The sequence below is a fragment of the Dendrobates tinctorius genome, unplaced genomic scaffold (genome assembly GCF_039654945.1).
Source record: "Dendrobates tinctorius isolate UK_male_01 unplaced genomic scaffold, ASM3965494v1 ptg000102l, whole genome shotgun sequence".
Lineage (NCBI taxonomy): Eukaryota > Metazoa > Chordata > Amphibia > Anura > Dendrobatidae > Dendrobates > Dendrobates tinctorius.
The window spans coordinates 5,287,556-5,312,478 of NW_027361770.1; the positions used below are offsets into that span (position 1 = coordinate 5,287,556).

A 24,923-nucleotide genomic window follows, 5' to 3' on the forward strand; every position below is an offset into this window, starting at 1 on the left:
CAGGGGAAGGGCCGTTCCCGAAGATGTGTACTTTCATCCGATACTCCGCTGTGTCTCTGTAGGGGTCATTATCACGGTACCAGAAAAACCTCAAATAGTTTCTATGTTCTTTTTTGACAAGGAAGCAATGAAACATCTGTTGTATGTCAGCCATAAATGCCACTGCATCTTTGCGGAAGTGAAGAAGTACTCCTAGAAGTCTGTTAATGAGGTCTGGGCAAGACAAAAAGACATCGTTTAGCAAGACGCCTTCATATCTGGCGCTTGAGTCAAATACTATTATCTGACCAGATGATAAGATGATACATGCCAAAAATGGGTAGTGTGGTGCAGTGACCATTGTGACAGCTAGGGGGTGCTGTATGGGTCATGCACACAGGCATATCCATTGTAATGAATATAGGATGAACGGCAGGATGGTAAATGACCGTTATGTATCCCAGGGTGGGTGGCCCTGGGATGGAAGCTTGAACGTGTGTTAATAAGCAGAGGTACTGCTGAGGTTTTTGTTACAGTGTATCAGGGAAAGCTTACAGGTGGCTTGGTGAGACAGGTGGGACCAGTCACCTACAAACCCACCCAGGGGCGTGTGTCTAAACACCCATAGTAAGCCTGTATGTGTGTGTGTATGGCTGGGTGTCTGAAATAGGACCTGCGATGAGGTCATAGCCATGTGATCCGGTGGGAGTGGCTACAGACCATATAAGGTGACCAGGGTAGGTAACATGAGAGTGAGTGCCTGGATCTGATTGGTCCATGTGGAAGGTCCCGGAAGGCTGATGTGCTAGAAGGTGTACTGCCTTCCTGAAGCGCACATGCGGAGGCCGCTGGCCGGGTGAGGCCTGTGTGTAAATGGCCTGTGTGTATCGAACAGTCCCCAGCAGGGAATGGACGTCCGCAGCGAGAAGCCACTAAGACACCCGGACAGGGGGAATTAACCGAGAGACTGTAAAGCCTGATTGCTGGACAAAGCACCGCCTGTGTGAACACAGGGTTAAGGAGCGGAGCTCCATTGTGAATATTCGTTTGGTCTGCTGTAAGACTGTTATCGCTTTCTTCATGCTGCTATGGTTTATGCCGTGTATAATAAACCGTATGGACGTTTTTGTGGAAAAGCCTGTGCCGGACCTGGTTTATCTGCAGCTGAGTGTTCCCCAATACACTCAATGAGCGCTACCTTACAGTAGATACCAACATTCCTTGGAATCTTGGAGTACAGGTGCAATTTCTGCATGGCCTTTCTGAAGTATTTTCTCCATGAAGGCAAAGAAGTGCCCTCTCATTTCAGGTTCCTTCTGAAATTTGCGTTTCAGGGAGACAAATCAACCATAGACAGGTTCTCTGTTGTTGGGTCAGCGTTGCCTCTGGGATTTAAACGTTAGAGGGGCCATCCAACTCTTTGACTCATCTCTTACCATCTCTCGATCCATGATGTTCAAAAACAGTCTGTCTTCTATGGACATTGCTACCTTGTTGTCTTCTCTTATTCTGTGGAAAACTGTGCACCCTATGTGATCTTGGTCGCCGTCACATGTGTGGTCTTCACAGTAAGGATCAACTAACGGACAAGGTAGAGGAGCATTGTGTGGCAACTCTTTTACCAGGAAGCTAATCTTACATGGCTGGAAGAGAGACAGACATCCATTTTCAAGAGTATTGGTAAGCATGCTGTCGACTAAGGCCGGCTTGTGTGCTCCTCCTAGGCAGACATCTCCTATGATGACCCATCCAAGATCATGCCTTTGTGCGTACGGAGCGTTCTGGAGACGTTTATACATTCTCTAACCTTGTGGGCTTGTAGTATATCTCTTCCCAGAAGTAGAGGTATTGGTGTACCTGGATCCATTTTAGGTATCAAGTGGGCTATATGCTTTAGATGGGGGTGATGTGTCACCACCTCCCGTGAAGGTATTTCTGACCTGTTGTCAGGAATCTGGTTGCACTCCAGGATAGTCGGTAGCGATAGGCAGGTTTGGCCATCTATTGACTCCACCTTGTATCTGGTAGCTTTTCTCCCTGCCGTCTCAACGGTACCCGAACACGTCCTCCGGATGTAGGGAGAACCAGGGCCTACAATGCTGAAGTTGTCAAAGAAGATGGACCTGGCTAGAGACCTGTTACTTTGGTCATCCAGGATTGCATAAATCTTGAAGGCTTTGTCCTTGCGGCCTGCAGGATAGACTTGGACAAGGCAGATTTTTGAACAGGACCTTCCTCCTGTGAGTCCCTTACAGATCTCCGTACATTTAGAGCTGACCTCAGGGGTGTCTTCGTTGGTGTCTTTCTGCTTCTCATCATGCTCCTCTGCTTGTGATAACACTCGTGGAGTTGATCCAGGGTGCATGGCTGTATTGTGATCTGTGCTGCTGCATTCTGCACATTTCACACTGGCTTCACAGTTCCTGGCGAAGTGAGAGGTTGTGGCACAACATTTGAAGCAGATGTTGTTCTCCTTGAGGAAACCTTTGTGATCCTCTAAAGACTTTTCCCTGAAGGCTCTACATTTTAGTAGAGGATGTGGTTTCTTGTGTAGAGGACAATGTTTACTGACCTCCTGAGGCAGGCTTGCTCTCGTCTGGAGGAGGTTTATTCAAATTGTGAGGAGGACCTGTGGAAACAATGTTGGTTTTGTGGACTGCCATGGATGTCCTACTGGGTATGACACCATGGGCAGTGGAACAAGACAGAGTAAAGTCAAAACTAGGGTCATTTCTAATCCTAGATTGTTTGGTGACAAAATCAACAAATACAGTGAAAGGAGGGAATGATGCATTATGATTTTGTTTATACTCTGAACCAATCCACTTTTCTTGTAGGTTGTAAAGAAGTTTCTGTACTATCGGATTGACACCCTTTGCGGTGTCTAAGAATGCCAATCCGGGCAAGTCTCCTTCCTCCTGGACAACCTGTAACTCATTCAATAAATCACTCAGTTCTCTAAGCTTTAGATAACCTTTAGGTCCTATCATAGGAAAATCATCAATTCTTTTATATAAAGCGTTCTCTATGACTTCTACTGTCCCATAGCATTCATCAAGTCTCTCCCACACTTTACGTAGACCTGTGCTAGGATGCTTTACATTAATGTCTCTCAGTCTTTTCGCATGCTGAACTGACTCACTTCCGAGCCACTTTACCAGGAGATCCAACTCCTCACTACAAGAAAGGTCCAGACCATGAATGGCGTCCCGGAACGAGGCTTGCCATGACCGATAGTTCTCGGGTTTGTTAGTGAACTTTACAAGTCCTGTCGTAACCAGTTCTTGGCAGGCAAAGAACTTTGCAAAATCCATGATGGCTCTGTCAGTGATGGTACGAGACTGTGTGTAATAGTCATGTCTAGTGTGTGGTGCATCACCATACCTGTAAGACACTTCTGACTCCAGATAGTCTGTGTGTTACCTTGTCGGTGAAGAAGGTGTCTCTTTAAGGTGGGATGGAAGCTGTACCACCTTTTCAGTGGAATGGCAGCTGTGGTCGACATCTTTGTGCTGGACGTCTCCTCGCCTATAGTAGTGAAGCTCGGGGTTGTATCTCTGGTATTCAGCATGGGCTGATCGATATGATGCTTCAGGGTTATCATCTACGCTGGAATGTTGACGGACGTATTCTGCGACGCGCTGCGTTGGATCTTGCTGCTCTAGATCTGGTCCGAGAATGCTGCAGTGTCTCTCAAAATCAGGATTCTTCATAGCTTCCAATCACTCAGCCTTAGCTATTGCAGCTGCTGTCTCTTTGTCTGCAGCAAGTCTTTCTAGTTCTGCCTGCAGGCGTGTGGTTTCGGACTCGCTGTCTGCTTGCAGACATGCGGTTTCGGCATCTTGATCTGCTTGTCTCAGCTTTAGATGCAACTCTCATTCGGCGAAGGAGTGTCTTGTCTTGGCTGCCTCGGCATGAGCAACAGCAGCGAGCTCTGCTATTGATGACCTGCCAGAACTTGCTTGTGACCTCGTTTTGAGTGAGGATGTGCTGTGTTGAGACATTGTGACCTCAGCTGTGTACCGCTGAATATACTGGCAGGAAAATGAGTCTATGTGTGGCGGGCTTCCGCGTGGTAGGAAAGATGTAGCACTTGTTGGCAGGTTGCACTCTCAGTACTTGTGACTGTATGGTGGCCGCTGCAGCATTCGCAGGCAGTGCGGTGTGGGTACAAGCGGCTCCTTAAGTCGTATTCACTATCGCAGACCTCTAGCATCTGTTTTACTCTTGTCCCCTGTGGCTGTATGGCAGCTGCTGTAGTACCCGTATGCGGAGCAGTCTGGGTTATAGCGGTCCCTTACAGCCTGAATTCGCTATCGCAGGCGCCTAGCATCTGTTTTACTGTTCTGCCTTCATACACGTTGACACGGTGTGCACTCTAGCATACAGCATAAACCACGGACCTGTCTTCCAAAATAAGCAGACTGTTCTCTGTAGTCTAACTTGTTTATTTGTGAAGAGTATAGAAAATGCGAGTGAGCGGTAAAACTATAAAGAATGCAAATGACATAGGTAAGTATTGGGCAGATTATCACACAGCTAACACAATTACAGGAAGTAATCAGTGTGATGCAACTTACATAGAAAAAACAGGTGTCTAATTAAATCTACTGAGCACTGACTGCTATACAGTCATGGCCAAAAGTTTTGAGAATGACACAAATATTATATTTTCACATGATCTGCTGGCCTCTGGTTTTTATGTGTGTTTGTCAGATGTTTTTATCACATACAGAAATATAATTGCAATCATATTATGAGTAGAAAAAGGTTATATTGACCGTTGGAATGAGTTAATGCAGCAAGTCAATATTTGCAGTGTTGACCCTTCTTCTTCAGGACCTCAGCAATTCTCCCTGGCATGCTCTCAATCAACTTCTGGATCAAATCCTGACTGATAGCAGTCCATTCTTGCAAAATCAATGCTTTTATTTTGTCTGAATTTGAAGGTTTTTGTTTGTCCACCCGTCTCTTGATGATTGACCACAAGTTCTCAATGGTATTAAGATCTGGGGAGTTTCCAGGCCATGGTCCCAAAATCTCTGTTTTGTTCCCTGAGCCATTTAGTTATCACCTTTGCATTATGGCAAGGTGCTCCATCATGTTGAAAAAGGCATTGTTGATCGCCAAACTGTTCTTGGACGGTTGGGAGAAGTTGCTCTTGAAGGACATTCTGGTACCATTCTTTATTCATGGCTGTGTTTTTAGGCAAGACTGGGAGAGAGCCCATTCCCTTGGCTGAGAAGCAACCCCACACGTGAATGGTTTCAGGATGCTTGACAGTTGGCATGAGACAAGACTGGTGGTAGCGCTCACCTGGTCTTCTCCGAATAAGCCGTTTTCCAGATGTCCCAAACAATCGAAAAGGGGATTCATCAGAGAAAATGACTTTACCCCAGTCCCAGTCCTCAGCAGTCCACTCCCTGTACCTCTTGCAGAATATCAGTCTGTCCATGATGTTTTTCCTGGAGAGAAGTGGCTTCTTTGCTGCCCTCTTTGAGACCAGGCCTTGCTCCTAGAGTCTCCACCTCACAGTGCATGCAGATGCACTCACACCTGCCTGCTGCCATTCCTGAGCAAGCTCTGCACTGCTGGTAGCCCGATCCCGCAGCCGAAACACTTTTAAGAGACGGTCCTGGCGCTTGCTGGTCTTTCTTGGGCGCCCTGGAGCCTTTTTGGCAACAAGGGAACCTCTCTCCTTGAAGTTCTTGATGATGCGATAGATTGTTGACTGAGGTGCAATCTTTCTAGCTGCGATACTCTTCCCTGTTAGGCCATTTTTGTGCAGTGCAATAATGACTGCACGTGTTTCTTTAGAGATAACTATGGTTAACAGAAGAGAAACAATGATGCCAAGCACCAGCCTCCTTTTAAAGTGTCCAGTGGTGTCATTCTTACTTAATCATGACAGATTGATCTCCAGCCCTGTCCTCATCAACACCCACACCTGTGTTAATGGAGCAATCACTGAAACGATGTTAGCCGGTCCCTTTAAAGCAGGGCTGCAATGATGTTGAAATGTGTTTTGGGGGATAAAGTTCATTTTCTAGGCAAATATTGACTTTGCAAGTAATTGCTGTTAAGCTGATCACTCTTTATAACATTCTGGAGTATATGCAAATTGCCATTAGAAAAAATGAAGCAGTAGACTTTGTAAAAATTAATATTTGTGTCATTCTCAAAATTTTTGGCCATGACTGTACAGCTAATAACATCTCTGCACACACTGCATTGCAAGAAAGATATTAAGCTTACCAGATATGCTTTACACGGATAACGAACTCAAGTTGGAGAGTTAACAGGAGGACAGATAATCGCTTGTGTCCTTATGAAATACAAGAATAAAATGGCATCTTCTTCATCCCAGAATACACTGCTTTATTCCGACAATGCATTGCTTCAATCCCACGTGCATTGCTTCTGTTAAAGTCACAGGCTGTGAATGCTATTTAAGACCGCTATAAATTCAGCCACCACTAGATGGTGCTATAACTAAGCCAGCACATAATGAAAACACACAATATAAACACATCTGCCCTATTCAGGGAGGCAGAACATAGAAGATGAATCCAAAATCCATGGAAAAGACTAAGAAGGACAGTAGAAACCCCTCCAATTCAAGGCACATGTATGGCAGTGTGGCAAGCATCAAAAATTCACTAAAAATAAGAATAAAAAAGGACAATGTTAAAAATATAAAAATAAAAGAAATATGCAGAAAAGAGCTGCAATAATTGATGCACAACAATGCAGGATATAAAAGCAAAGGAGCAAAAGAAAGACACTCATTGAGGCCGAAAGGATGAACCGTCTTTAGTAGCCAAATCCATTCAGTCTCCAGTCTGCCCAAGTATTTGGATAATCCGCCTCCCCTGATGTTAATCTTGAGGGCATCAATATCATGTACACGTATAAGGTACTGTCACAGTTATGGGCACTTTTGAAGTGTCATGGTATTTTTTTCAGGGTGGCAATGCCATCATGGCAGAGTGTCGCCTGAATCCCCAGAACGTGTTCCCTGGTGCGAACCTTAAGCTGGCGTGTTGTTAATCCAACATAGATAAAGCTGCACGGGCAAGTGTCATAATACACCACATACCTTGTTTTGCATGTGATGTGTTGCTTTATCTTAAGCCTAGTGCCATCTGAATTGGAAAAGGTATCACAGCGATCTATATTGGGACAGGCGACACATCTGCCACAAGGAACACAGCCACCCCTCATTCTAAAGTTATCCAAATATGTGGATGTTCTTTGTCCAATGTAATGACTGGAGACTAGATGGTCCCTCAAATTTTTTGCACGTCTAAACAACATGGAAGGTTTGGCAGAAATAAATTTACTAATAATAGGATCAACCCTAAGGATCGGCCATGCGCCTTGTAGTGCTGAACGGACCCTATCGGACTGGGAGCTGTACGTGGTAACGAATCTAACCAGCTGATGATCCTCAGATTTTCTCCTAGGTGTAGTATTGTACAACAAATCATGTCGGGAGGTGTGTTTTGCTCGGTGATACACTGTCTTTATCATCCTGCGGCTGTACCCACGTGAGTGGAAACGTATGAGTTCCTCAGCCCTGTGTTCAAAGTCACTATTCGAGGAACAGATTTGAAGTAGTCGAAGAAATTGTCCCACAGGTACAGATCTGATCATGTGGCGTGGATGGCCAGAGGAGGCATAAAGGAGCGTATTCGTCACTGTCTCTTTTCTGAAGATGTCCATCTGAAGAACGGATGTAATTACTGAGGGTTAATCACCTTATTATCCCTATTCAATGTGGAGGATGTCATATTTCTCTTAGGCTACGTGCACACGCTGCGAATTGCAGTGCGGATTTGGCCACGCGGATTTTGTAAAATCCGCAGGTAAATCTGCAGGTCAAAATACCTGCGGTTTTACCTGCGGATTGCTCTGCGGTTTTTCATCTCCTCAATGGAGGAGATGGCAAACCACAGCGGAATCCGCAGAAAGAATTGACATGTCAATTCTTTCTGTGGTTTCAAAACCGCAGAAAAACCGCGCGGAAAAATACGCACCGTCTGCACTGCGTTTTTTTATTCCCATAGGGAATAATGGTACTGTACACCGCAGCAAAAACTGCTGCTGACCCGCAGTGGCCAAAACCGCTGCGGAACCGCAGCAGAATCCGCAGCGTGTGCACACACCCTTATAGGGATGATAGGAGTGGTTACGCAACCTCGTGCCCTCCACAGATCCAGTAGTAGTTCCAGATACCGAGGATAGATATGAATGTCCATTTAATGATGAAGTCAAGATATTAGAAACACTTTTATGCAAATTTCCATTATTCTTATTCTTCCAAAGGTATACCCTTTTAGACTGTTAGTCTTTCAAATCCCTTGTATATTTAATCAATTCTCTTGATTTTCTGGATGTCAGTGTAAGGAGGGACACGAAAGGTGTTCTTCAGACGGACATTTTCTACTGTCCTTCTTGGTCTTTTCCATGGATATTGGATTCATCTATTATTATTTGTTTATATAGCACCATTGATTCCATGGTGCTGTACATGAAAAGGGGTTACATACAAATTACAGATATCACTTACAGTAAACAAACTATCAATGACAGACTGATACAGAGGGAAGAGGACCCTACCCTTTCGGGCTTACATACTACAGGATGGTGGGGAAGGAGACAGTAGGTTGGTGGGTTGCAGCAGTTCCGGTGTTTGTTGAGGTGATATCACCTGTAGTGGTGAGAGAGAAGGAGGTAGCGGGGTCATTGCAGGCTGTAGGCTTTCTTGAAGAGGTTGGTTTTCAGGTTCCATCTGAAGGATCCAAATGTGGTTCATAGTCGGATTTGTTGGGGCAAAGAATTCCAGAGAATAGGGGCAGTTCGGGAGAAGTCTTGGAGGCGGTTGGGTGAGGAGCAAATAAGTGTGGAGGAGAGAATGAGGTCTTGGGAGGACCGGAGATTACGTGAGGGAAGGTATCGGGAGATTAGTTCAGAGACATATGGGGGAGTCAGGTTATAGATGGCCTTGTAGGTCTGTATTAGTAATGTGAACTGGATACGCTGAGGGAATGGGAGCCAGTGAAGAGATTTGCAGAGGGGAGAAGCAGAGGAGTAGCGAGGAGAGAGATGAATTAGTCGGGCAGCAGAGTTAAGGATGGACTGGAGAGGTGCGAGGGTGTTAGCAGGGAGACCACAGAAAAGGATGTTGCAGTAGTCGAGGCGGGAGATGATGAGGGCATGCACAAGCATTTTAGTAGATTGAGGGTGGAGCAAATCAGCAAAAAGAGAAAATATAAAACATAACTTTTAATATTATATAAAAGCTACACAGCGATGAAGTGCAATTAAAATAAACCACTAAATCGGTTGCCACAGACTATACAATGGAGTGTCTGTTTATATTAGCACCCCAGATCACCCAAAGTACATACATGTGGCTAATTCCATGTCCAAAAGTAACATGACCTGGACAGACCGATACAAGACAATGTGAATAACAACCACAGTCTTATCATGAATGGTTATTTGACCAGAGACATGTGTAGTCCCTATCATATTTAACTAAAACAAATAATAACTCATTCATGTATAGAAAGGGGGCATCAAAAGCCAGAACAGTGGTCCATAAATGTGCTCAATAAAGGAAGGATCTCACCCATATGTCTGGAAGATGCCAAAAATCAGATGTCCATCGGAGTTGAGACGAGTCAGGAAACAGGGAATTACCCTAATCAAACCCTGTAGGGGCTAACAAACCTGACACCCATAGCTCCCGCCCTAACAAGGGCAGTCCACATCTGACCCTCACAAAAATAGCCCTGCAATGTCCCTATGCATCCCGACGCGTTTCGTCATTTACTGACTCTTCAGGGGATCTAACTGCAAGTGCTGGACTTAACACATAGTAACTAGGCTCCCTCCTAGGTGACAATGGAGTGAGACAGCTTGTAACAATGGGCTAAATATAGCCTGTTAATCAGGATAGAACACACCCACCTGAAAATCACTCAAACATCCACCACAGGAAATCACTGAACCTTAAAACGCCACCTGTGATAAATGACATTAAGCGCCATGAATGCTACATCTGCTCCACTCATGGCGTGTATACCATCACAGACGCCGCGGTCCCAACTGCCATACTTCCGGTTTGCACGCTATACCCGAAACCAAAATGGCCGCGGGGACTTCCGGTCATACGCAATTACATGAGCACCTACTCCACTCATGGTGTACGCACTATCATGGACGCCGCGGTCCCAGCTGCCATACTTCCGGTTTGCACGTTATACCCATAACCAAGATGGCCGCAGGGACTTTCGATCATGCGCAGTTCCATGAACGCCATACTCAGCCGCCATCCTTCCGGTCCGCTCATTATGCCCGGAGCTAAGATGGCCGCTGGAATTCCGGTCATGCGCAATAGGACGGACTTGAGACCGCTTTACAAATATCAAAGACAATAACACTCCAGGCGTCAATAAACACCCACGTCTGCCTACACAATGCGGCCAAACCCAATCCGTTCCCACCATTATGCATATGTATCCATTATAATTGCATACGGTAACGAATATGAATATTATCGTAACTCCATATTCATCCGTTGTGCGCAAACCCGCTAAACCAATGACAGTACGGCAGAATAAAAGGTGAAGAATAGAGCAAATTGAAGTGGGATAATTAAACCCTCGAACATGGAATATTTCAGTAGCCAAGCAAAGGAATTGAAAGGGTATTTCACAGTATATACAAAGAAGATAAGATCACACAATTCACACATATATATACATCCTAGATATAGCAGCTATAATTAAGTTGATCATTAAGCCCCCTAGGGGTCATGGTATCTAAGCAAAAAATCCATTTTGTCTCCTTTTGTAAAATAATACGATCCCAATTACCGCCTCTAAGTGGTTTTTTAACTCTTTCAATACCCAAAAACTGAATAGAGTTAATGTTTCCACCCTGGCACTGATGAATATGACGCGAAATGGGGGTATCTCTTTTATGGTTAATGTCCCCAATATGTTCCCGCACCCTACGTTTGAACTCCCTGATAGTTTTACCCACATATTCCTTACCACACAAACAGGTGGCTTTATATATAACTCCTTTGCTGCTACAGTTAATAAACTCTCTGATTTCAAATTGCTGTCCTGTGACGTTACTGACAAAGTCACTGCCAGAAACAATGTGAGGACAAACAACACAATGACCACATCTATAACAGCCTTTAACATTCGTAGACAGCCAGGTAGTGTTAGTGGGTCTGGAAAAATGACTGTTGACCAGACGGTCTTTCAATGAACGGCCTTTTCTATATGTAATTAAGGGTCGTGTAGACAATTCTCTTCCAATATCTTTATCCATCAGCAAAATAGGCCAATGCTTGGCGAGAATGGCCCGTACTTCCTCTGACCCGTTGTCAAAAGTAGTAATTAATCTCATTTCACCTTTATTCTCGGTCAATGGCCTAGATTTAAGGAGTTCTAGTCTATTTCTACTCTTCGCATTTTTATATGCTCGTTTCAAAACATCAAATGGATTTTTTGCTTAGATACCATGACCCCTAGGGGGCTTAATGATCAACTTAATTATAGCTGCTCTATCTAGGATGTATATATATGTGTGAATTGTGTGATCTTATCTTCTTTGTATATACTGTGAAATACCCTTTCAATTCTTTTGCTTGGCTACTGAAATATTCCATGTTCGAGGGTTTAATTATCCCACTTCAATTTGCTCTATTCTTCACCTTTTATTCTGCCGTACTGTCATTGGTTTAGCAGGTTTGCGCACAACGGATGAATATGGAGTTACGATAATATTCATATTCGTTACCGTATGTAATTATGATGGATACATATGCATAATGGTGGGAACGGATTGGGTTTGGCCGCGTTGTGTAGGCAGACGTGGGTGTTTATTGACGCCTGGAGTGTTATTGTCTTTGATATTTGTAAAGCGGTCTCAAGTCCGTCCTATTGCGCATGACCGGAATTCCAGCGGCCATCTTAGCTCCGGGCATAATGAGCAGACCGGAAGGATGGCGGCTGAGTATGGCGTTCATGGAACTGCGCATGATCGGAAGTCCCCGCGGCCATCTTGGTTTTGGGTATAACGTGCAAACCGGAAGTATGGCAGCTGGGACCGCGGCGTCCATGATAGTGCATACACCATGAGTGGAGTAGGTGCTCATGTAATTGCGTATGACCGGAAGTCCCCGCGGCCATTTTGGTTTCGGGTATAGCGTGCAAACCGGAAGTATGGCAGTTGGGACCGCGGTGTCTGTGATGGTATACACGCCATGAGTGGAGCAGATGTAGCATTCATGGCGCTTAATGTCAGTTATCACAGGTGGCGTTTTAAGGTTCAGTGATTTCCTGTGGTGGATGTTTGAGTGATTTTCAGGTGGGTGTGTTCTATCCTGATTAACAGGCTATATTTAGCCCATTGTTACAAGCTGTCTCACTCCATTGTCACCTAGGAGGGAGCCTAGTTACTATGTGTTAAGTCCAGCACTTGCAGTTAGATCCCCTGAAGAGTCAGTAAATGACGAAACGCGTCGGGATGCATAGGGACATTGCAGGGCTATTTTTGTGAGGGTCAGATGTGGACTGCCCTTGTTAGGGCAGGAGCTATGGGTGTCAGGTTTGTTAGCCCCTACAGGGTTTGATTAGGGTAATTCCCTGTTTCCTGACTCGTCTCAACTCCGATGGACATCTGATTTTTGGCATCTTCCAGACATATGGGTGAGATCCTTCCTTTATTGAGCACATTTATGGACCACTGTTCTGGCTTTTGATGCCCCCTTTCTATAAATGAATGAGTTATTATTTGTTTTAGCTAAATATGATATGGACTACACATGTCTCTGGTCAAATAACCATTCATGATAAGACTGTGGTTGTTATTCTCATTGTCTTGTATCGGTCTGTCCAGGTTATGTTACTTTTGGACATGGAATTAGCCACATGTATGTACTTTGGGTGATCTGGGGTGCTAATATAAACAGACACTCCATCGTATAGTCTGTGGCAACCGATTTAGTGGTTTATTTTAATTGCACTTCATCGCTGTGTAGCTTTTATATAATATTAAAAGTTATGTTTTATATTTTTTCTCTTTTTGCTGATTTGCTATTTATGTTATGAGAGATTGTGGATCTGTATTCCACTAGGTGCTGTATTTTCTTTTTCTTTTTTTTTTTGTAGATTGAGGGTGGAGGAAAGGATGGATTCTGGAAGTATTTTTGAGCTGGAGGCGACAGTAGGTAGAAAGAGCTTGGATGTGCGGCTTGAAGGACAGGGCAGAGTCAAAGGTTACTCCGAGGCAGCGGACTTCCGGTACTGGGAAAGTGTGATGTCATTAATTGTTATAGCTAGGTCGGTAAGGAAGATCTGAGATGGAGGAAAGATGATGAGTTCAGATTTGTCCACGTTGAGCTATGTATCCCCTTTGTGGACATACTCATGTTGATATATGAATGATAAGAATGCTGTCTTTGTACAGGTCATTTTACTAAATATAATTTAGTTCTGACATTTTTGTACATATATGTGTCAGAGACACCGCACTACACTTGCTCATAGAGCCAGTGCGCGTGTCCTGAGTACAGAAGCAGTGCTAAAAGTTACCTGGGGAGCAGGGCAGCAGTGGTGACCAGGCGTGCTTCAAGCTAATAGTGTCAGGGTCCAGTCATCGCTGGAAAGTAAAGAGGCACAGGACCTGCGGACGCTGAAAATGAGCAAGCTGGCACAGGACCTATGGTCATGTGACTTCAAGGGGGCGGGGCTTAGTCTTGCTTTCAGATATGACAGGAAACCATACAACAACTCAGAGTCAGGCAAAACGGAGGTCACAACAGTACGGGCAAGCGAGGTACAGGAGGGATAAACAGACGGGTAGTCAGACAAAGCCAAAGATCATACACAAGAGGGCGACATGGTACCAAGGGGACAAGCAGAGAGAAGTCGAGTCACAAGCATAGAGTCATACATGAGAGGTAGCGCAGTACAAGAGGGTCAGGCAGAACTTGTAACAGGGACAGAACCAGATCACAACCAAGCATGCAACAAGTTATCAGGCACAAGGCACACATATACAAGAGGTCACTTAACTCAGCCGAGGGCAGGAGTATAACTGACACCGGATCCAGGTCCAGTGAGCACTAAATAGCCTCCTTCTGCCAGAGAGAGGCAGCACAATTAACCCATAGTCTAACCAGGACGGGTCAAAGCGAAATCCCGTCCTGGATCATGACAATATGTATATATAAAAATTGTCATGATATATTGATATTGTGTCATATATAAAATATAATATTTAAAAAAAATGTTCTTCGGTAAAATATATGTACGTATATATGTATGTTTTGATCTCCTTATAATTATGATTGAATCATTGTGTGTCTATTGGGACAGGGGTATATATATATTGTAAGGTAGCGCTGTCATTCAAGGTTGGGGACACTCGCTTGGCAGCCAAATAATCACGTCCGGCACGGGTTTTCCATAAAACAATAACAGTCCATGCGGTTTATTCAGGCATCATAAACCCACAGCAGCAACATAAAGTTCATATAAACAGCATAGCATCCATGACAGAGTGTTGTGAGTTCATTTTTCCCTTCACCATTGAGGTCTGATGAACTCCCTCCTCTGGTGAAGGAAGGTAGTGAGGCTGATTACCAAACACCTGGGCAGCTAGATGATGACTGGGTGGCTGGAATTGAGGACTGGATATAAGGCAGCCGACGCCCTTCTGCCTTGCTGGTGATCATGCTGGATTCTTTGAGACCAGTCTGATTCCTGCGTCTCAAAGCTAAGTTTTTCTGCTCTGCTTTGTACTCTTCAGTTTTGTTTTTGTTTTGCCTTGTTTTTTGGGAGTTCTGCCATCCCCGGCCGGGGGTGAGCTGAATTCCATTTTTGTCTCTGATCTGTTGATCTTTTGCTCTGTCTTCAGAATATACCTGAGTGCTGATATAGTCTTTTGAAGCCTAGCGACTTCAGGGCCAGTTTTTCCTATCAGTCGGTTGGCACATTTTGGATAGGGTTTTTGCGGATGTCAGACAGCAGCTTTCCTATCCTGTCCTATTTAGTTAGCTTGGGCCCCATCATTTGCTCAACCTATCTTTCTATCTGTGTTAGTGTTTTCATCTTGCTACACCGTCATTATATGTTGGGGGCTGCCTATTGCTTTGGGGTCTGCTCTGGGGCAGTTTAGTTTTTCCCCTTTCTGTCTTTAGGCTATGTAGTTCTCCGGCTGTGATCGAGGGGTCTAGGGCACCGTAGGAACCCCCCACGGCTACTGCTAGTTGTTGTGGATAAGTTCAGGGGTCTGCAATCCGATAGCTGCCAACCTCTCTGGTTTTTTCTGGACTTAGCTAGTATTTTGTTTTTTTCCTCCTTCGGTGACTCATCATAACAACAGAGCTTCACTCTGTTTATCCTGTGGTCGCACAGGTTGTGCAATGTTCAGCACATAGGCTCTTCAGCCTCACAGATATCTCACCCCGTCAGGGTTTACCTCATGGCTGCTTCAGCTCACTGCAGACGTTCATTCCCTCTCCCCTGGGAACTGTCAGACGCTTGCAGCCATTACTCACAGCATTCATGTGCTGTCAGGCAGGAAGCCCCATCTCCCAGCGGGACCTTCCACAACGAACCAACCGGGTTCAAGCACTCACTCATGTGACCTACTCTGGCCACCTTATATGGTCTGTAGCCACGCCCACTGGGTCACATGGCTATGACCTCATCACAGGTCCTACAAGCATTCATACATTCTTTAGTATGGCGTTCTAGACACATCCCTGAGTGGATTTGTAGGTAGCTGGTCACGCCTGTCTCTCCAGCTACCTGAAGACTTCTCCCTGACACATCGGAACGAAAGATCAGCTCTGCTGATATGCACATAAGCAAGCCTTCATCTCAAGGCCACTCACCTTGAGATACATTACGATCACTCAGCATCCTACTCCTATCAGGACACTGGAAATGCTTATACGCCTGTCCTGGGACACCCACACAGCGCCCCCTAGTGGACACAGTGTTCACTACACCACAATATATATAGTATATGTGTGTGTGTATGTATGTATGTATGTATGTGTATATATATATATATATATATATATATATATATATGTATATGTTCCATGATATGGCCTGATAGGGTCCCCCTTATGAATTATTATGCTGTGCCTTGTATGATTATTTACACATGTTACATATATAGTTAGGTCCATATATATTTGGACAGAGACAACATTTTTCTAATTTTGGTTCTTGACACTACCACAATGAATTTTAAACAAAACAATTCAGATGCAGTTGAAGTTCAGACTTTCAGCTTTCATTTGAGGGTATCCACATTAAAATTGGATGAAGGGTTTAGGAGTTTCAGCTCCTTAACATTTGCCACCCTGTTTTTAAAGGGACCAAAAGTAATTGGACAGATTAAATAATTGTAAATAAAATGTTTATTTCTAGTACTTGGTTGAAAACCCTTTGTTGGCAATGACTGCCTGAAGTCTTGGACTCATGGACATCACCAGACGCTGTTTTTCCTCCTTTTTGATGCTCTGCCAGGCCTTCACTGCGGTGGTTTTCAGTTGCTGTTTGTGGGCCTTTCTGTCTGAAGTTTAGTCTTTAACAAGTGAAATGCATGCTCAATTGGTTTGAGATCCGGTGACTGACGTGGTCATTCAAGAATATTCCACTTCTTTGCTTTAATAAACTCCTGGGTTGCTTTGGCTTTATGTTTTGGGTCATTGTCCATCTGTAGTATGAAACGACGATCAATCAGTTTGGCTGCATTTGGCTGGATCTGAGCACACAGTATGGCTCTGAATACCTCAGAATTCATTCGGCTGCTTCTGTCCTGTGTCACATCATCAATAAACACTAGTGACCCAGTGCCACTGGCAGCCATGCATGCCCAAGCCATCACACTGCCTCCGCCGTGTTTTACAGATGATGTGGTATGCTTTGGATCATAAGCTGTACCACGCCTTCGCCATACTTTTCTCTTTCCATCATTTTGGTACAGGTTGATCTTCGTTTCATCTGTCCAAAGAATGTTCTTTCAGATCTGTGCTGGCTTTTTTAGATGTTTTTTAGCAAAGTCCAGTCTAGCCTTTTGATTCTTGTTGCTTATGAGTGGCTTGCACCGTGCAGTGAACCCTCTGTATTTACTTTCATGCAGTCTTCTCTTTATGGTAGATTTGGATATTGATACGCCTGCCTCCTGGAGAGTGTTGTTCACTTGGTTGGCTGTTGTGAAGGGGTTTCTCTTCACCATGGAGATTATTCTGCGATCATCCACCACAAAAGTCTGAACTTCAACTGCATCTGAATTGTTTTTGTCATGATCCAGGACGGGATTTCGCTTTGGCCCATCCTGGTTAGACTATGGGTTAATTATGCTGCCTCTCTCTGGCAGAAGGAGGCTATTTAATGCTCACTGGACCTAGATCCGGTGTCAGTTATACTCCTGCCCTCGGCTGAGTTAGTTGACCTTGTGCGTACGTGTACCTTGTGCCTGATATCTTGCTTGTGTGGTTTTGATCCGGTTCTGTCCCTGTTACGAGTTCTGCCTGTCCCTCTTGTACTGCGCTACCTCTCGTGTATGACTCTGCTTGTGACCCGACTTCTCTCTGCTCGTCCCCTTGGTACCACGTCTCCCTCTTGTGTATGACCTTTGGCTTTGTCTGACTACCCGTCTGTTTGTCCCTCCTGTGCCTCGTTTGCCCGTACTGTTGTGACCTCCGTTTTGCCTGACTCTGAGTTGTTGTATGGTGTTCTGTCATATCTGAAAGCAGGACGCTAAGCCCCGCCCCCTTGCAGTCACCTGACCATAGGTCCTGTGCCAGCTTGCGAGCTTCAGTGTCCGCAGGTCCTGTGCGTCTGTACTCTCCAGCTGTTACTGTCTCCGGGACCCCTACAGCACTGGTGAGTCCCTGCTCAGCGGAGGCTGCATGCCGGCGCTGTCAGGATCCTGATAGTTTTGTTGAAAATTCATTGTGGTAATGTCTAGAACCAAAATTAGAAAAATGTTATCTCTGTCCAAATATATATGGACCTAACTGTAGCTGTCCATTCGATAATGTCTGGTGTTATATACACCTCTGTGACGTCTGGTTTACATATCCTTAATGGAGTACCTATTATTTACATTTGATATGCATTGCGCTGCTAGAATGTCTATTTGTCACATTATTCTTTTTTTCTAATGCCCTTTTATCTGCCCACACTCAAGATGTCTGCTACTGTGTGTATTGGTAGCGGTGCTGCCCTGCCTCCTCCGCTCCCACCCACCATCTGACGTCTGATCACATGGGGCCCTGTGTGTATCAACGTCAGCGGTCTGTGGCTGTGTGGCGGTGGGAGGTGCGTCGCACCTATTACCTTCACTTCCGGCAGCGGCAGCTATACAGTAAATAACTATGAGCACTGTGTATGGCACACCCCCTGAGGAAGGAGAACCACCGAAACGCGTGTCGGGGTGGACAGGAGACAGCGTGCAGACCCGGTATGTTTTATATCCCCTCCTTTAGTTGTATTTACATGCACATTTAACTTTTTACGACCGCTCTATGTGGAGAAGGTAGTTAATGCATTGATTCAGTGACTGCACTTTATTTTGTACTACCATTCACCTTACATGGGCTTTTACTCAGAACTTTTTGCATGTATGTGCCTTCCTGTTACCTACTGTGATCTTTATGCTGCCTTTACCGCCTTGTCTTATGCAGTTTTTTGCCTGTCACTTTTCTGTGTCTTGATCTTGTGTAATATAATAAATCTTGCAATATAACTATTATTGTCTTGGACTGTATCACTGTGCTTTGTTTGTGGTGTTTTCTGTATTGAGTATTGGTCTATGCTTGGAAGGTCTGGCAGCCATTTTTCACATGATGCTCAACTATATATACACTGCTCAAAAAAATAAAGGGAACACTCAAATAACACATCCTAGATCTGAATGAATGAAGTATTCTCATTGAATTCTTTGTTCTGTACAAAGTTGAATGTGCTGACAACAAAATCACACAAAAATCATCAATGGAATTCAAATTTATTAACCAATGGAGGCCTGGATTTGGAGTCACACGCAAGTGGAATGTAATGTCTTTAAAACAAGTCAAAATGAAGCTCAGTTTGTGTGTGGCCTCCATGTGCCTGTATGACTTCCCTACTGTACAACACCTGGGCATGCTCCTGATGAGGCGGTGGATGATCTCCTGAGGGATCTCCTCCCAGACCTGGAATAAAGCATCCTCCAACTCCTGGACAGTCTGTGGTGCAACGTGACGGTGGATGGAGTGAGACATGATGTCCCAGATGTGCTCAATCGGATTCAGGTCTGAGGAACACAGCGTTCCTTGCTGTCAGTAAGACAGCCCCCATCTCTCCCAGACGGGGCCTTCCAAAACGGACCATCCAGGTCCCTGCATTCACTCCATGTGACCTACCCTGGCCACCTTATATGGTCCGTAGCCACGCCCACCGGGTCACATGGCTATGACCTCATCACTGGTCCTTGAACCACTCATATACATTTTACAATAGCTTTCTTAACCAGACACCTGGGTGGATTTGTAGGTAACTGATCCCTGACACATTGAAACAGCACCTCAGCAGTATCACTGCTGATCCACATACACATATGTCTCCATCTCAAGGCCACCCACCTTGGGATACATAACGGTCATTCAATATCCTACACCTAACAGGACACTGGAAATGCTTATACTCTCGTCCTGGGACATCCACACGGCGCCCCCTAGCGGACACAGTGGTCACTACACCACAATATATATGTGTGTGTGTGTGTGTATAGTTATATATTGCAAATCGCAAGAATTGAATGGCACTCACCGGGTAAAATGTACAAAGCTTTATTAGGAAATCTTCAACGGGAGAACAAATATATATATAGTTTAGCAGCCCTTGAAAAATTGGTGCCAGGCCGTCCAGGCATAGAGGTGTATATATACATATAACCACACCAGTCAAAAGTTTGGACACGCCTGTTCATGAACGTCAATCATAAAGGCCTGCTTCTTGTAGTCTTTTCTGGTCAGTTGATTTTGAAATGTCTGCTATTGTTTTTTCATTATTTATGAGAGATGTTATTTGAGGTGCTGTCTACTTGCGTTTCCTGAGGCTGGTCATTCTTTTTCTTCTTTTCATGGGGCAATCCTCATGAGAGGAAGTTTCATTGTAGCGATTAATGGTTTTCATGACTGCACTTGAGAAAACCTTTAAGGTTCTATTAACTGATTTTTATATTAAAGTTTTAATGGACTACAAATTCCCTTCAGTTACGTGGTTCTTGCCATATTCTGGTTAGAACAGTTGTGAAAAAGGGATCAGTACTATATAGAACCGTGCACTAACATTGCCTCTGCAAAACACACCTGATGGTCCCACTTTTATTTTTCTTCTTGTATGTTTCATGTGTTTCTTTACTACTTGTTTCATATGTGTCCTTTTTATGGTTTTGCTGCCGGGAGTCAGAACTAGAATATTCCCATTCCAAGGGTCTGCGTATATGTATAATAATTTGTACAGCCTTTGTCACAAACTGCAAAGCTGACCTGTCCTCAGAATGGCTACTGAAGGACAGATTTGATCACATGCCCATCTATGAAGCTCCTCCACACAAAAAAACACAACACATAACCAAGCTGATGGTCAAGTTGAATTGCATGGTCCTACATGAACTGCCATAACATGTTTTTTTATATCTCATATTCTGCTTTTTTCCTTAAATGATTAAAAGATCTTTCCTGTGTGGTTCTGTTTGGTGCTTGCATTGAGGGTACACTTTTACGAGACAAGTAAGTAATTATTGAAAAAAATTATATGCAAACAATTGCCAGTGTAACGCTAGAAATTATATGCAAACAATTGCCAGTGTAAGGCTAGAGAAGAAACACTATTCTTGTTCTTCCTCTGAGACAGAATTATGAAGGCTCCCGTCCATCAGTATATATTTTTAATTATGAATTTTGTTCACTTCTCATTTTCTGGGTATTATTCGTCCCAGTTTTTGTGGTTAGATCTGTTACATCACATGCAGCATATGCAATGGAAAAATGCAATACATATAGGTTTGTGTTCCACTTATTAATACTCACAGGTAGAGATAAGCGAAACTTTTTGGCCAAAAATTTGCCAAAGCAGCTCAAATTAGGGGCAGACACCAGAAAAAGTGGCACCAATTGACCCTCACTACAAATAGTATAATTAAGGCTGGTTTCACATTTGCGTTTTTTTTCGCGGTAATTTAGCGCTAAATAGCGCATGCGTTTTTTTTTCCTATACTTTGCATGGGATGCGCTTATGTGCGCATACACATGCGTTTGTACGCGTTTTACCGCGCATGCGTTTTTTTGCGGTATGCGCTCGGGCGCACAAAATGCAACTTGTTGCATTTTTTGTGCGTCCGATTTGCCTCAAAAAAACGCATGCGCGCGCAATGCGTTTTTTTACAGCAAGACACCCATTATAAGTCTATGGTGAGCATATGTGCGCATTGGCATGCTTATGTATGCGTTTTTTTGCACATGCGTTTTTTTTTTTTACCATTAGTTTAGACAATGGAATTTAGGGGTTTGGGTAAAGTTAGGGTTAGTTAAGGGGGTTTAGGGTTAGGGTTAGGGTCAGGGTTAGGGTTAGGGTCAGGGTTAGGGTTAAGTATGGTTTGGTTAAGGGTTAGGGTTAGGGTCAAGGTTAGGGTTAAGTATGGTTTGGTTAAGGGTCAGGGTTAGGGTCAGGGTTAGGGTTAGGGTTAAGGTTAAGTATGGTTTGGTTAAGGGTCAGGGTTAGGGTTAAGTATGGTTTGGTTAAGGGTTAGGGTCAGGGTTAGGGTCAGGGTTAGGGTCAGGGTTAGGGTTAAGTATGGTTTGGTTAGGGTTAGGGTTAGGGTTAAGTATGGTTTGGTTAAGGGTTAGGGTCAGGGTTAGGGTTAGGGTCAGGGTTAGGGTTAAGGTTAAGTATGGTTTGGTTAAGGGTTAGGGTCAGGGTTAGGGTTAAGTATGGTTTGGTTAAGGGTTAGGGTCAGGGTTAGGGTTAGGGTCAGGGTTAGGGTTAGTAAAGTCATGGTTTGGGTTAGTGTGAGGGGCCACCTAATGTTGGAAAAAAACGCAAACGCGGTAAAAACGCACTAAAAACGCATACAAACGCATAAAAACGCTGCGTTTTTTTCATGCATGCTCATAAAAATGCTTGAAAAAAACGCAGCAGTTGTATGCTTTTGTATGCGTTTTTCAATGCGTTTTTTTGCGGGAAAAACGCGCTGCAAAAAAAAGCAAGTGTGAAACAGGCCTAAGCAGCATTGATGCATGGTACAGAGCCTGGGTCAAGGATTGAACCAGCATTTCTAGGTTAAATATTGATCAGGAACAGGTGGATGACTGACAGATGTAGTTCTGGTGCTCTGAGATCCTTGCCAAATTTAGGCAACACACATGCAGGAGACCCAACTTGGAGTCCAAACATTTTCAGAAATTAGGGGCAGACACCAAGAAAAGTGGCATCAATTGACACACAGTAGAAATTTGAGAATGGCACTCTGGTTACGTAGTTTACCGATCGGATTAATTCTTTTTATATATTGATAGATCAGCAGATTCTGATCTTGGCGATTCCAAATATGTGTATATTGTGTAGAAATTTGATAATGGCACAGCAGCAGTCAGCCATGGGTCTCTGCATGAGGTATCAGGGCCTGGGCCAGCATTTAGAGCTTTAAATTGAAGTTTAAATTAAGAAGAGGTGGGTGGGGGACCGATGTATGTCTGCTGTGCTAGGAGCCATGATGCCTCATGCAACAGCTCAAACTGCTTTTTTTGCTGACGTGGCACAAATATGAGCTTTTTACACCACTAATATTAGACAAATTTAAGGATAGTAAGGGCTCATTCCCGGACCAATTCTGACCAATGGTATTCTATCATTGTGTTCATCTGTGATTTTTTTTTTCCTGCTCTGATTAGATCACGATCGGACTGGAAAAAAATCACAGCACTTGGACCAATCAAGTGCTGTCCGATTTTTACACACAAATGTCCTTTGAAAAGCTGGCAATTCATATGCTGCGTACAGTAAAATCTCAGCATGAGCCAGCAAAATAGAATAGATATATACATACAGAATAGATTTAAAGATGTCTGTCACATGTATAATTAGTACAGTGCCGGTGTAGCTTACTGTACATGTTTTTTTTACATAAATAATTTTTTACCTGACATTTTATTAACCAGCAGAGGGAAAGTGGACTGTTGGTGGCTGATATTTATAGCCTGAGAAGGGAGTAGTATCCATGGAGCTTACCAGGCTATTAATATCAGCTCAGAGCTCTATACTTAGCCTTTCCTGGTTATTAAAATGGGATTTCCCCCCAAAAAAAATGATGTAATGTCCCCTATAATTAATAACCATCAAAGGCTAGGCAGGCAGCTGCAAGATATTAATAGCTTAAGAAGGGGCCATGGATATTCGCCCCCGCCGAGACTAAAAAAAAAAATCAGCTCCCATCCGCTCCAGAAATGGCGCATCCATAAGATGCGTCAAATCTGGCACTTAGCCTCACTCTTCCCACTTATCCACTTGGTACGGTGGCAAGTGAGGTGATAGTTGGGGGGGGATGTCACGTCACGTTTGTATTTTCAGGTGACCTCAAACCTAGAGGTTGGTAATAGAGAGGGGTCTATAAGACACCCCTATTACTAACCCCATAGTCATATTGTATGAAAAAACACTCACCCATAATAAAATCTTTTAATTGAAAGAATGACACAGACTCCTTTAACCCCTTAACGACCAAGCCATTTTGTAGGTTAATGACCAGGCCTTTTTGAAATCGGATCACTGTCACTTTAGTCACTTTATGTGCTTATAACTCTGGAACGCTTCAACGGATCCCGCTGATTCTGACATTGTTTTTTCGTGACATATTGTACTTCATGTTAGTGGTAACATTTCTTCGGTATGACTTGCGTTTATTAATGAAAAAAACGGGAATTTGGCGAAAATTTGTAAATTTGCAACTATCAAACTTTTAATTTTTATGCCCTTAAATCAGAGAGCTATGTCACAAAAAATAGTGAGTAAATAACATTTCCCACATGTCTACTTTACATCAGCACAATTTTGGAACCAAAATTTTTTTTTACTAGGAAGTTATAAGGGTTAAAATTTGACCAGCGATTTCTCATTTTTACAACAAAATTTACAAAACCATTTTTCCCACACAGCAATGGCATAAAGTGAGACTAGGGACTTTTTTTTTTTTTTAAAGTGGTGGAGGAATACAGTGCGGAAGGATGCCTACCTTCCGTCATTGTATTCCTGGAGCTGGTAGAGAACGGTAGCATCAGCTGATGCTGCTGTTCTCCACGCAAGATGGACGTGGGACCCTCGTGGACTTCTGCGGATCGGGGTAAGTATATTGGTGTTTTTTTATTTTGATATTTATTCCTCAAGGGGACAATGGCTTCGGGGATCAAAGTGACAAGTGACGGTGAGTATGTACTCTATGTTATATGTACTGTATGTCTATATGTATGTATTGTATGTAGTATATATGTATGTTGCATGCATGTAGTATATATGCAGTATATATGTAGTATGTATGTTGCATGCATGTGGTATATATGTAGTATGTAGATAGTATGTAGCATGTATGTAGTATGTATGTTGCATGTATGTAGCATGTAGTGTGTATGTATGTAGCATGTATGTTGCATGTATGTAGCATGTAGTGTGTATGTTGCATGTATGTAGCATGTAGTATATATGTAGTATGTATGTTACATGTAGTATATATAGTATATATGTAGTATGTATGTTGCATGCATGTAGTATATATGTATTATGTATGTAGTATGTATGTTGCATGTATGTAGCATGTAGTATATATGTAGTATGTGTTACATGTAGTATATA

General features: G+C 43.6%; 1 protein-coding gene across 8 annotated transcripts in view; it reads left to right on the forward strand.

The window, feature by feature from the left end:
* The window catches only part of SLC12A7 (solute carrier family 12 member 7), a 745,935-nt gene that overhangs the window by 391,255 nt on the left and 329,757 nt on the right, over positions 1 to 24,923 (forward strand). For all 8 annotated transcript variants that reach the window (XM_073587687.1, XM_073587689.1, XM_073587686.1 and 5 more), the window contains one exon: positions 20,755 to 20,812. In XM_073587687.1, the coding sequence (XP_073443788.1) occupies positions 20,755 to 20,812 (58 nt within the window). The remainder of the gene's footprint in view (positions 1 to 20,754; positions 20,813 to 24,923) is intronic.